Source organism: Mobula birostris, chromosome 2 (genome assembly GCF_030028105.1).
Source record: "Mobula birostris isolate sMobBir1 chromosome 2, sMobBir1.hap1, whole genome shotgun sequence".
Lineage (NCBI taxonomy): Eukaryota > Metazoa > Chordata > Chondrichthyes > Myliobatiformes > Myliobatidae > Mobula > Mobula birostris.
The window spans coordinates 2324713-2338600 of record NC_092371.1 but is presented as its reverse complement, the minus strand read 5'-3'; the positions used below and the strand labels follow the sequence as shown (position 1 = coordinate 2338600).

The following is a 13888-nucleotide window of genomic DNA, read 5'->3' as shown; positions in this document are numbered from 1 at the left end:
GTCATTGGGTGTTTTTAAGGTAGAGTTTGATAGTTTCTTGATTAGTAAGGGCATCAAAGGATACGGGGAGAAAGCAGGAGAATGGGGTTGAGAAAGTTAATAAGAACAGGCTTGATGGGCTTAATGGCATAATTCTGCTCCTATGTCTTTTGGCATTAATGCCTTAAATACTGCAGGAGCTCAGCAAGTCATGCATTGCTGAGTTCCTCCAGAATTTTCTGTGTGCTGCTCAGCATATACTGTAATGTTGTCTTCTTGGCATAATTTACATATTACCATTTAACTATTTATGGTTTTATTACTATTTAATTATTTATGGTGCAACTGTAACGAAAACCAATTTCCCCCGGGATCAATAAAATATGACTATGACTATTTGCTGCAGCATCACTGTATCAAAAAAAAACCCACTGACAATACCATTTCCATGTTCTTCTGTTTATTAATCACATTCAGCAAATCATTTTACAGAAAGGCTCAATTAAAATTCAGTAATGAAAAGACTTAGCAGTTGTAGCTGTGTTATATGCTACTCTGTGACTGAAGAAATACTTCTAAAGATATGATTTGAGTACAATGGCCCAACCCATCTGGATCCTCTCCTCTCCCATTAAGGGATTTCTGCTGTGTAGGCTGCCAGCTGCTCGGGTTTGGACAGGCCATTTGTATGATTGATTAAATGGGCAGCAAAGACTGGAGAAGTGGCCCACTTCGCTGCTCATTAAACGGGTTCCAAGTGTGACATGGCACCATTTGTAATACACGCCAGGACTTTACAAAGCAATTCACAGACAATGCAGACACAAGGCTGGGAGCCATTTTCCATCCTGCCCAGTTCATATTCCTGATAGAACAGCAGGCATTAATGCAGAATTAACAACACACATGATGCTTGCTTACAGGAATAATTAGCCTGCTGTTTTGTCTTCAAACTAGCTCCTATATCCTTGTAGATCCTGTATGGGAAAATGGGATCCAGATAATTGGGCAGCTTTATATGTACGATTACAACTCACAGTTCCTGAATTCTTATTTTATTACAGATTTTAAGAAAACTGGTCACAAATGATTTTTAAAAGGATGTTGCAAATATAACAGCATTACTTAAGAATTTCAGTACTTTAATGTTTTAAAATTAAATTAGATAATACTAGGGAAAATTAGAAAGTGAAGTGCTATTTACAGCAATATGTTCTATTGAAAAGTACCAAATGTGCTTATGTCCCATCAAGTGACACATCAAAGCAATGAGACCTTCAGGTCCATGCAGTATTGAAGAACAACATCTAACCAGATGATCAAGATTTCCTATAAGATATTTAGATGTGGCCTATAAACTATTATCAGATATTTGTATTTTTATCAAAATGAATAATTATTCAGAGAGCAAAAGCAAATTGCTTGTCTTTCCAACTAACTCCAGAAGGAGTTTACACAAACTCTTAGGGCACATTGACAATGCACAACACATACACATTTCAATTGCTAATTGCTCCCAGAGTGTGTGAATAGAGAGGAGATTTTACACCAGTATTTTCCCATAAAACTTATCAAAATAGTTTGTACTTTAGCCAAACAGAGAAGAGCTAATCATATTCAACGACTTTCATGGAGTGCTATTCAAAAAATTTTGCTGCATTTTATTCCTAAATACAATGTTAAATTATGACTTAATATTTTTCAGTACCTTCATTACAAATATAAGCCTAAAATTTGGGATATGTGGTTACTACGGCCTCTAGTGGAGCCACTTAATATTATTTTTGATAAAGTAACAACATTTTTATAAATTAAATTAAAATAAGGAATGTATGTTTTTGTGAAGTAAAAATAATTAAATGAGATTGAGTTAACAAAAAGTGGGGAACATAGAGAACTTATTTTCAGTTATGCTGGGATATATTTATAGATTGAAAATGTGTTAAAATCATTGGATTATAAAAATTGATTTATTGGATACAAGGTAACTGGAGCATTTCATTTAATGTGGCTGTTTATTAGCCATTGTAAAACTAGCTCAAGGTTTCAGCAGAGGTCATTCTGTGTCGTTACACGGAGACAGAGATGTTTTATTTTTCTTTAGAATTGAACAGAAATATGGGACAAGACTGAGCTGGAATCATCAGGGGTTTGTAGATTGACCTTAAAACTCTTCGTGGGTGTTTTATACCATTCAGATAAATGCACAGTAAAAAGATGATCTGAGTTTGATTCTGTTGAATTATTAGGTAAATAAATGTTTCTATATGGGACATATTAATATCCAAGCAGATATAAGGAAATCATTAATTTACTTCCAATAATCATATATACATATATCAAATAAGGAAAATATGTCAAAGTGAGGTTTCCCCTTTAAATTGTAGTTTTAGAGATTTTGTTTTGCCAGAATATTCCCACAAGGAAGCTGTGCATGCACTCCTTTTATACAATATACAAACACTTGACTCTCCACAAATACTAGTTCTTCTAAACACAGTGGATGCGATCAGTATCCAGAGACTGTTCGTTCTGTTCACAGTCAGTATCCAAAGCTTGATCCTTTATAGCCCGGACTGTTTGAGGGCTGGTGGAAAGGAATGAGGGCTTAGCAACATGACTCGTGTGGGTCCCTTCGTTTCCCTGAACCTTGGTGTCCTGCATGTGAGTGGAGACTCCACGTAATGGCATCTCATGTTTGACTTTCAGGTAAGCTTTGACTTTGTGATGCCTGGGTTTTCCCTCACTGTGGTCAGTCACTCTGCATTCGTAAATACCTTCATCTGAAATCTTTATGTGGGACAACCGCAGCTTGTGAGAGATGTTGCTTCCAACCACCTTCACAGCCTAAAGGAAATGGAAAAGATAGACAATGGTTTAAAAAAAGGTTAGCAAAGAAATGCTAATGAGAGCTGGAAGTTTATCCACTTCAGACTTGTGTCTACTGAATTTCTTGTTTCATAGTATTAAATTAAATAATGATTATTGATTTGAATAAATTCACTCATTAAATTACATATGATGCCAAATGTAATTAAAGGATTCCCAATGAGAAGGTCTCCAAAAACCGTATCCCAAACATCAGTCTGAAACTTTGTACAGCTGCAGCAAATATACTCAGTGGCCAATTTATTAGGTACAGCTACACACCTGCTGGCTTATGCAAATATCTAATTGGCCAATCATGTGGCAGCAACTCAGTGCATAAAAGCATGCAGACATGGTCAAGAGGTTCTGTTGTTGTTCAGACCAAACATCAGAATGGGAAAAAATGTTATCTAAGTGACTTTGACTGTGGAATGATTGTTGGTGCCAGATGGGGTGGTTTGAGTATCTCAGAAAGTGCTGATCTCCTGGGATTTCCATGCAGAACAGTATCCAGAGTGAAACCCAACATGGCCCCCACCTGTCCAATGGCAGAGGAACTCTATGCTGTGGTCCTCCCTCACTGAGCTCATGTGTTGGCTGCCCTGACCTTCAGTGCATCCCTCAGCAGGTACCTGCAGGCCTAGAATTTGCCAGTCAGCCGTATTCTTCCGCAGACATCTTGATGTGCTGTGAGACCAACAAGTTTCAGGCAGATCAAATTGATGGTCTGTCAGTAGAACTTGATGTCCATCCCTTGAGTGTCCCTGGGAGCAGCCCATATATCAGAAAGTCCTCCTTCTCACAGCTGCTTGGCATGAACTGTGACACAGTCACTTTCATTTTTCCACTACCTTTTTAAGTACGTAGTTGATGTTACTGTGCTGTGTAAATTAATTCTAAACCCCTTACTCCTCACATTAAACATACACTCCCTGGTCCTTGACATATGGATAAAAGTTTCTTAAACACAAGACATTCTACAAGTGCTGAAAATCTAGAGTAACACATACAAAATGCTGGAGGAACTCAGTAGGTCAGGCAGCATCTATAGAAAGGAATAAATAGTTGATATTTTAGGCCAAGACCCAATGAAGAAACAGCTGAGAAAAGTTTCTTACTATTGGGGGTAGGGTACTGACATGGATAGAAAATTGGTTGGCAGACAGGGAACAAAGAGTAGGGATTAACGGGTCCCTTTCAGAATGACAGGTGGTGACTAGTGGGGTACCGCAAGGCTCGGTGCTGGGACCGCAGCTATTTACAAAATACCTTAATGATTTAGATGAAGGGATTAAAAGTAACATTAGCAAATTTGCAGATGACACAAAGCTGGGTGGCAGTGTGAAATGTGCAGAGAATGTTATGATAATGCAGGATGACTTGGACAGGTTGGGTGAGTGAGCAGATGCATGGCAGATGCAGTTTAATGTGGATAAATGTGAGGTTATCCGCTTTAGTGGCAAGAACAGGAAGGCAGATTACTATCTGAAGGTGTCAAGTTAGGGAAAGGGGAAGTACAACGAAATCCAGGTGTCCTTGTTCATCAGTCACTGAAAGTAAGCATACAGGTATAGCAGGCAGTGAAGAAAGCTAATGGCATGTTGGCCTTCATAACAAGGGGAGTTGAGTATAGGAGCAAAGAGGTCCTTCTGCAGTTGTACAGGGCCCTACTGAGACCACACCTGGAATATTGTGTACAGTTTTGGTCTCCAAATTTCAGGAAAGACACTCTTGCTATTGAGGGAGTGCAGTGTAGGTTCATGAGGTTAATTCTCAGGATGGTGGTACTGTCATATGTTGAAAGATTGGAGCGACTGGGCTTGTATACACTGGAATTTAGAAGGATGAGAGGGGATCGGATTGAAACATATAAGACTATTACGGGATTGGACACGCTAGAGGCAGGAAACATGTTCCGGATGTTGGGTGAGTCCAGAACCAGAGGCCACAGTTTGAGAATAAGGGGTAGACCATTTAGAATGGAGTTGAGGAAAAACTTTTTCACTCAGAGAGTTGTGGATCTGTGGAATGTTCTGCCTCAGAAGGCAGTAGAGGCCAATTCTCTGGATGCTTTCAAGAAAGAGTTAGAGAGAGCTCTTAATGAAAGCAGAGTCAAGGGATATGGGGAGAAGGCAGGAATGGGGTACTGATTGTGGGTGATCAGCCATGATCACAGTGAATGGTGATGCTGGCTCGAAGGGCCGAATGGCCTACTCCTGCACCTATCGTCTATTGTCTGTTGTCTATCCACCCTATCTATGCCTCTTGGGATTTTGTACAGATCTGTCAGGTCATCATTCAGCCACCTCCAGTCAGAGGAAAACAAACCTGCAATACCTATCCCATCTCTCCTTATCACTGAAATCTTCCATCACAGGCAATACCCCAGTGACTTTCCTCTGTACCTCTCCATTGCAATCACAATATTAATAAATGGTATCAGCTCTCTTGGATTTGCAGACAATGTTACTTATTATGTTGATATAACTTTCCTCAGAGGACACATCATTTTCTAAGCCAGTATTTCATCCAGCAGTGGACCCACAGTGTGTCATGTGGACTACCTGTTCAATGACTTCTGCAGTAGTTCGATGGGGCAGCACAGTAGTGTGTAACACTATTACAGTGCTAGTGATCACCGATCAGGGTATAATTCCTGCCACTGTCCACAAGGAGTTTGTACATTTTTCCCGTGACCGTGTGGGTTTCCACCGGGTGACATGAAGTGCTTTGAATGGCTAGTAATGGATCGTATAACATCCCACTTTCCAGCTACATTGAACCATTTAGTTTGCCTACTGTTCAAACTGGTCCACTGATGATGCCGTAGCCTCGACCCTCCACTCTGTCCTTTCCTACCTAGAAAATGATGCCTCATATGTTGTTGATTGACTTCAGCTCAGCGTATAACACAATCATCCCTCAGAGACTGGTGGGTAAACTGTCCTCGTTGGGACTCATCTTCCCAACTGGATCTTGGTCTTCTTGACAAGAAGACCCCAATCACTCTGAGTTGGCGGCAACATCTCAAGCTCCGTCACGCTGCGCAGTGGTGGCCCCCAGGGTTGTACGCTCAGGCCGCTGCTCCTTACACTGCTGACTCGCGAATGCCAAGACACTGCCTGATTCAGCTCAAACCACATTGACTGGCCTTACCAGCAACAATGATGGGTCAGCATACAGAGAGGAGGCAGAAAGGCTTGTCAGATGGTGTGAGAACAATAACCTGAGTCTCCGTGTGGACCAGACAAAAGAGATGATTGTGGACCTCAGGAAGGCACAGGTCAAACACTTTCCATTGCCATCAATGGCTCTGCTGTGGAGATAGTGAAGAGCACAAAGTTACTTGATATGCAAATAATGGACGATCTAACCTGGGCCCACAATACCTTCTCACTAGTCAAGAAAGCACAGAGTTTTTACATTTACTGAGGAGATTGAATCTTACACCGCATTCTAACAACTTTCTAAAGGAGCACCATCGAGAGTGTCCTGTCACTGTGTGGGATGAAAGCTGCAAGTCATCGGACTGCAAGGCCCTGCAGTGGATATTAAAAAACGCCAAGAGGATCACCGGTGTCTTCCTCCCTCCTATTTGTGACATTCACTGGCAGTGTTGCTCATGAAGGGCCCAAAGCATTGTTGAGGATCCCGACCACCCATACCACAATCCCTTGGACCCACTACCACCAGGAAGGAGATACAGGAGCACCAGAACTAGGGCTGCCAGACTGTATAACAGCTTCTTCCCTTAGGCTGTGTCTCCCTACCACCATGGTGTCATCATTAGGACAGCGATCTGTTTACTGGTTACCCTCTGCCTGTGCTGTACTTTGCTGCATCCATTTTGAATTATATTTTATTAATTTACTTACAGTAAATATATTTCTGTTGGCGCATGGCCAAGTGGTTAAGGCATTGGTCTAGTGATCTGAAGGTCGCTAGTTCGAGCCTCAGCTGAGGCAGCGTGTTGTGTCCTTGAGCAAGGCACTTAACCACACATTGCTCTGCAACGACACCGGTGCCAAGCTGTATCAGCCCTAGTGCCCTTCCCTTGGACAACATCGGTGGTGTGGAGAGGGGAGACTTGCAGCATAGGCAACTGCCAGTCTTCCATACAACCTAGCCCAGGCCTGCGCCTTGGAAACCTTCCAAGGCGCAAATCCGTGGTCTCACGAGACTAACGGATGCCTATATTTTGGTTTATATGCTCTGTGTGATATATGATATGTTGTGTGGGTGCACTATGGTCAGAAGGCACGTTGTTTTGTTTAGTTTTGTGTATGTATATATATATATACACACACAGATACTGTAATAAACTTTAACATCATTTTGAAAAAAGACATTGCGATATGTAAAAACGTACCATACACAAGCCTGAGGCTTGTTTTATCTGCTTAATCATATATTGTATACCCATATATTAACTTCCATCAAGATCACTTCAAGCAAGGTGTCTTGCTATACAAGATTTGTGCCTTAATATTGACATGTGGATCTTTAAAATGTTGCCTGTGCGCTCATAATTTTGATAAAGCTCTGACCTCAAGCAGGCAAACTACAGTCCAGAGGTAATAAAAAACATATAATGAGCCGAGTAAACAGAGCAAAGTGAACTTACCCCAAACTCATTAGCTTCTCAGCTAAATCAATTTAAATGCTTTGTCTGCCACCAATAAAATTAATTTGCTGCATTCAACTTCTGCTGGGTATAGATATTAAATCCAAGCTCTTAAGGTAGGTGAAACATAGAAAATAGGTGCAGGAGTAGGCCATTCAGCCCTTCGAGCCCGCACCGCCATTTATTATGATCATGGCTGATCATCCAACTCAGAGCCCCGCCCCAGCCTTCCCTCCATACCCCCTGACCCTCGTAGCCACAAAGGCCATATCTAACTCCCTCTTAAATATAGCCAATGAACTGGCCTCAACTGTTTCCTGTGGCAGAGAATTCCACAGATTCACCACTCTCTGTGTGAAGAAGTTTTTCCTAATCTCGGTCCTAAAAGGCTTCCCCTCTATCCTCAAACTGTGGCCCCTCGTTCTGGACTTCCCCAACATCGGGAACAATCTTCCTGCATCTAGCCTGTCCAATCCCTTTAGGATCTTATACGTTTCAATCAGATTCCCCCTCAATCTTCTAAATTCCAACGAGTACAAGCCCAGTTCATCCAGTCTTTCTTCATATAAAAGTCCTGCCATCCCAGGAATCAATCTGGTGAACCTTCTTTGTACTCCCTCTATGGCAAGGATGTCTTTCCTCAGATTAGGGGACCAAAACTGCACACAATACTCCAGGTGTGGTCTCACCAAGGCCTTGTACAACTGCAGTAGTACATCCCTGCTCCTGTACTCGAATCCTCTCGCTATAAATGCCAGCATACCATTCGCCTTTTTCACCGCCTGCTGTACCTGCATGCCCACTTTCAATGACTGGTGTATAATGACACCCAGGTCTCGTTGCACCTCCCCTTTTCCTAATCGGCCACCATTCAGATAATAATCTGTTTTCCTATTTTTGCCACCAAAGTGGATAACTTCACATTTATCCACATTAAATTGCATCTGCCATGAATTTGCCCACTCACCCAACCTATCCAAGGCACCCTGCATCCTCTTAGCATCCTCCTCACAGCTAACACTGCCACCCAGCTTTGTGTCATCCGCAAACTTGGAGATGCTGCATTTAATTCCCTCATCCAAGTCATTAATATATATTGTAAACAACTGGGGTTCCAGCACTGAGCCTTGCGGTACCCCACTAGTCACCGCCTGCCATTCTGAAAAGGTCCCGTTTATTCCCACTCTTTGCTTCCTGTCTGCTCACCAATTCTCCACCCACACCAATACCTTACCCCCAATACCGTGTGCTTTAAGTTTGCACACTAATCTCCTGTGTGGGACCTTGTCAAAAGCCTTCTGAAAATCCAAATATACCACATCCACTGGTTCTCCCCTATCCACTCTACTAGTTACATCTTCAAAAAATTCTATGAGATTCGTCAGACATGATTTTCCTTTCACAAATCCATGCTGACTTTGTCCGATCATTTCACCGCTTTCCAAATGTGCTGTTATCACAACCTTGATAACTGACTCCAGCAGTTTCCCCACCACCGACGTTAGGCTAACCGGTCTATAATTCCCCGGTTTCTCTCTCCCTCCTTTTTTAAAAAGTGGAGTTACATTAGCCACCCTCCAATCCTCAGGAACTAGTCCAGAATCTAACGAGTTTTGAAAAATTATCACTAATGCATCCACTGTTTCTTGGGCTACTTTCTTAAGCACTCTGGGATGCAGACCATCTGGCCCTGGGGATTTATCTGCCTTCAATCCCTTCAATTTACCTAACACCACTTCCCTACTAACATGTATTTCGCTCAGTTCCTCCATCTCACTGGACCCTCTGTCCCCTACTATTTCTGGAAGATTATTTATGTCCTCCTTAGTGAAGACAGAACCAAAGTAATTATTCAATTGATCTGCCATGTCCTTGCTCCCCATAATCAATTCACCTGTTTCTGTCTGCAGGGGACCTACATTTGTCTTTACCAGTCTTTTCCTTTTTACATATCTATAAAAGCTTTTACAGTCCGTTTTTATGTTCCCTGCCAGTTTTCTCTCATAATCTTTTTTCCCCTTCCTAATTAAGCCCTTTGTCCTCCTCTGCTGAACTCTGAATTTCTCCCAGTCCTCAGGTGAGCCACTTTCTCTGGCTAATTTGTATGCTTCTTCTTTGGAATTGATACTATCCCTAATTTCTCTTGTCAGCCACGGGTGCACTACCTTCCTTGATTTATTCTTTTGCCAAACTGGGATGAACAATTGTTGTAGTTCATCCATGCAACCTTTAAATGCTTGCCATTGCATATCCACTGTCAATCCTTTAAGTGTCATTTGCCAGTCTATCTTAGCTAATTCACGTCTCATACCTTCAAAGTTACCCCTGTTTAAGTTCAGAACCTTTGTTTCTGAATTAACTATGTCACTCTCCATCTTAATGAAGAATTCCACCATATTATGGTCACTCTTACCCAAGGGGCCTCTCACGACAAGATTGCTAATTAACCCTTCCTCATTGCTGAAAACCCAGTCCAGAATAGCCTGCTGTCTAGTTGGTTCCTCGACATGTTGGTTCAAAAAACCATCCCGCATACATTCCAAGAAATCCTCTTCCTCAGCACCTTTACCAATTTGGTTCACCCAATCTACATGTAGATTGAAGTCACCCATTATAACTGCTGTTCCTTTATTGCACACATTTCTAATTTCCTGTTTAATACTATCTCCGACCTCACTACTACTGTTAGGTGGCCTGTACACAACTCCCACCAGCGTCTTCTGCCCCTTAGTGTTACACAGCTCTACCCATATCGATTCCACATCTTCTCAGTTTATGTCCTTCCTTTCTATTGCGTTAATCTCTTCTTTAACCAGCAACGCCACCCCACCTCCCCTTCCTTCATGTCTATCCCTCCTGAGTATTGAATATCCCTGAACGTTGAGCTCCCATCCCTGGTCACCCTGGAGCCATGTCTCTGTGATCCCAACTATATCATATAGGTGAAGCTGTGAAGGGATCAGGGATTTAGGGAGCCCTGCCTTTTGATAGATGGTAAGATTGCCAATCTCACGGTGCTTTTTTTTTATTATCTGGCAACCATGTACAGCACATATACTCAGTGGCCACAGAACCTAATACCTGAGCTCTTCAGCTGCTGTAGCCCAACCATTTCAAGGTTTGACACGTTGTGCATTCAAAAGTGCTTTTCTGCACACCACTGTTACAACACGTGGATATCTGAGTTACTGTCAGCTTGAATGAGTCTGGCCATTCTCCTCTGATCTCCCTCATTAACAAGGTGCCTTTCCCCACAGACCTACCACTCACTGGATGTTCTTTTTTCTGTTTTTTTTTGCACCATTCTTTGTAACTTCTAGAAACTGTTGTGCGAGAAAATCCCAGGAGATCAGCAGTTTCTCAGATTCTCAAACCACTCCGTCTTTAACCAATAATTATTCCACAGTCTAGGTCACTTGGAACAGATGTCTTGCCCGTTCTGATGTGAGGTCTGAACAACAAATGGACTGCTTGACCATGACTGCATGCTTTTATGCGTTGAGTTGCTGTCATAGTCTTCTGCATTCTCCCCATAAACTTTGACATATTTTCTGATTAAGAACCTATCGACCTCCACTTTAAATATACCCAATGTCTTTGTCTCTGCAGTTGTGCCTGAAGAAAGCCACATCCATTATTAAGGATTCTCATTATCCAGTACATCGGTCTTGTCATTACTACCACTGGGGAGGGGGTACAGGAGTTGGGAGACACACACTCACCATCTTAGGGACAGATTCTTTCCCTCTGCAACCAGATTTCTCCAGGTCCCTGAATTCATTAAAACTGCCTTGCTATTCCTATTTTGTGCTATCTATCTGTTTACTGATAGATTGTAACTTATAGTAATTTGTTATGCCTGCACTGTACAGCTTCCAAAAAGCTACAAATTTCACAATTTATGTCACTAATTATAGACCTGATTCTGAAAGGCAAGAGAAAGAGTGTAGGACAAAACATGGGCTACTGTATGTGCTGGGATAATGAAACCTATTGGGCTACTGAAACCTACTGGGCCACTGTAACCGTAAACACGAGGAATTCTGCAGATGCTGGAAATTCAAGCCACACACATCTAAGTTGCGGGTGGACGCAGCAGACCAGGCGGCATCTCTAGGAAGAGGTACAGTCGATGTTTCGGGCCAAGACCCTTCACCAGGACTAACTGAAGGAAGAGCTAGTAAGAGATTTGAAAGTGGGAGGGGGAGAGGGAGATCCAAAATGATAGGAGAAGACAGGAGGGGGAGGGATGGAACCAAGAGCTGGACAGGTGATTGGCAAAAGGGACATGAGAGGATCATGGGACAGGAGGCCCAGGGAGAAAGACAAGGGGGTGGGGAAGGAAACACAGAGGATGGGCAAGGGGTATAGTCAGAGGGACAGAGGGAGAAAAAGGAGAGAGAGATAGAAAGAATGTGTATATATAAATAAATAACGGATGGGGTATGAGGGGGAGGTGGGGCATTAGCAGAAGTTAGAGAAGTCAATGTTCATGCCATCAGGTTGGAATATAAGGTGTTGTTCCTCCAACCTGAGTGTGGCTTCATCTTTACAGTAGAGGAGGCCATGGATAGACATATCAGAATGGGAATGGGATGTGGAATTAAAATGTGTGGCCACTGGGAGATCCTGGTTTCTCTGGCGTGTGGCCATTGGGAGCGTCTCTTGCAAAAACGCCATCCCCTTCTCGCAATTCCTGCGTCTCCGCCGCATCTGCTCTCAGGATGAGGCTTTTCATTCCAGGACGAGGGAGATGTCCTCCTTTTTTAAAGAAAGGGGCTTCCCTTCCTCCACCATCAACTCTGCTCTCAAACGCATCTCCCCCATTTCACGCACATCCGCTCTCACTCCATTCTCCTGCCACCCCACTAGGTATAGGGTTCCCCTGGTCCTCATCTACCACCCCACCAGCCTCCAGGTCCAACATATTATTCTCCGTAACTTCTGCCACCTCCAACGGGATCCCACCACTAAGCACATCTTTCCCTCCACCCCCCCCCCTCTGCTTTCTGCAGGGATCGCTCCCTACGCGACTCCCTTGTCCATTCGTCCCCCCTATCCCTCCCCACTGATCTCCCTCCTGGCACTTATCCGTGTAAGCGGAACAAGTGCTACACATGCCCTTACACTTCCTCCCTTACCACCATTCAGGGCCCCAGACAGTCCTTCCAGGTGAGGCGACACTTCACCTGTGAGTCGACTGGGGTGATATACTGCGTCCGGTGCTCCCGATGTGGCCTTCTATATATTGGCGAGACCCGACGCAGGCTGGGAGATCGTTTCGCTGAACACCTATGCTCTGTCCGCCAGAGAAAGCAGGATCTCCCAGTGGCCGCACATTTTAATTCCACATCCCATTCCCATTCTGATATGTCGATCCACGGCCTCCTCTACTGTAAAGATGAAGCCACACTCAGGTTGGAGGAACAACACCTTATATTCTGTCTGGGTAGCCTCCAACCTGATGGCATGAACATTGACTTCTCTAACTTCCGCTAATGCCCACCTCCCCCTTGTACCCTATCCGTTATTTATTTATATACACACATTCTTTCTCTCTCTCTCTCCTTTTTCTCCCTCTGTCCCTCTGACTATACCCCTTGCCCATCCTCTGGGTTTTTTCCCACCCTCCCCCTTTTCCTTCTCCCTGGGCGTCCTGTCCCATGATCCTCTCATATCCCTTTTGCCTATCACCTGTCCAGCTCTTGGCTCCATTCCTACCCCTCCTGTCTTCTCCTATCATTTTGGATCTCCCCCTCCCCCTCCCACTCTTACTAGCTCTTCCTTCAGTTAGTCCTGACGAAGGGTCTCGGCCTGAAACGTCGACTGTACCTCTTCCTAGAGATGCTGCCTGGCCTGCTGCATCCACCAGCAACTTTGATGTATGGGGCCACTGTAACCTCCTGGGCCACTGAAACCTACTGGGCTGGATGGATAAATTCTTTGTTTTGCAGTTCCCCTTACTTGATCACTGTCACGTCCCTCATACAGTTTAAAGGGATGGGAGCTCTGGGGTGATAATGTCTTTCTCACTTGTAACCAAATGCAGTTCATCCTCATCAGAGGACAGTTAGTGCTACACCAGACAACTGTTTTATTCCTTTCAACTGGAAAAAACCTTGAATGCTCGCACTCCCAAGATGTTTCCCCCTCCCTTTTCCAAAGCATGAGGACACATGCTCAGTGTTTCAGGAACAGCTTCTTCCCCCGCACCATCAGGTTTCCGAATGGACAATGAATTCATGAACTCTGCTTTGCTCTTTCTTTACACTGCTTATTTTCATTTGATTATACTATTTCTTATTATAAGTCATAGTAATCTTCACTGCACTGTTTCACTTCTGGAAAACAATGAATTTCATGTCAAATATCAGCGATAACAAACCGTATTTTGATTCTACTTCTGACCCAGTTACT

The 13888-nt window shown here is 43.3% G+C and overlaps 1 protein-coding gene across 1 annotated transcript in view; it reads right to left on the bottom strand.

The window, feature by feature from the left end:
* Positions 1–430: 430 nt before the first annotated feature.
* The window catches only part of LOC140207443 (V-set and transmembrane domain-containing protein 2-like protein), a 153287-nt gene continuing 139829 nt past the window's right edge, over positions 431–13888 (bottom strand). The window contains exon 4 of the mRNA XM_072275968.1: positions 431–2826. Coding sequence (XP_072132069.1) covers positions 2470–2826 — 357 coding nt within the window. The 3' untranslated portion in view covers positions 431–2469. The remainder of the gene's footprint in view (positions 2827–13888) is intronic.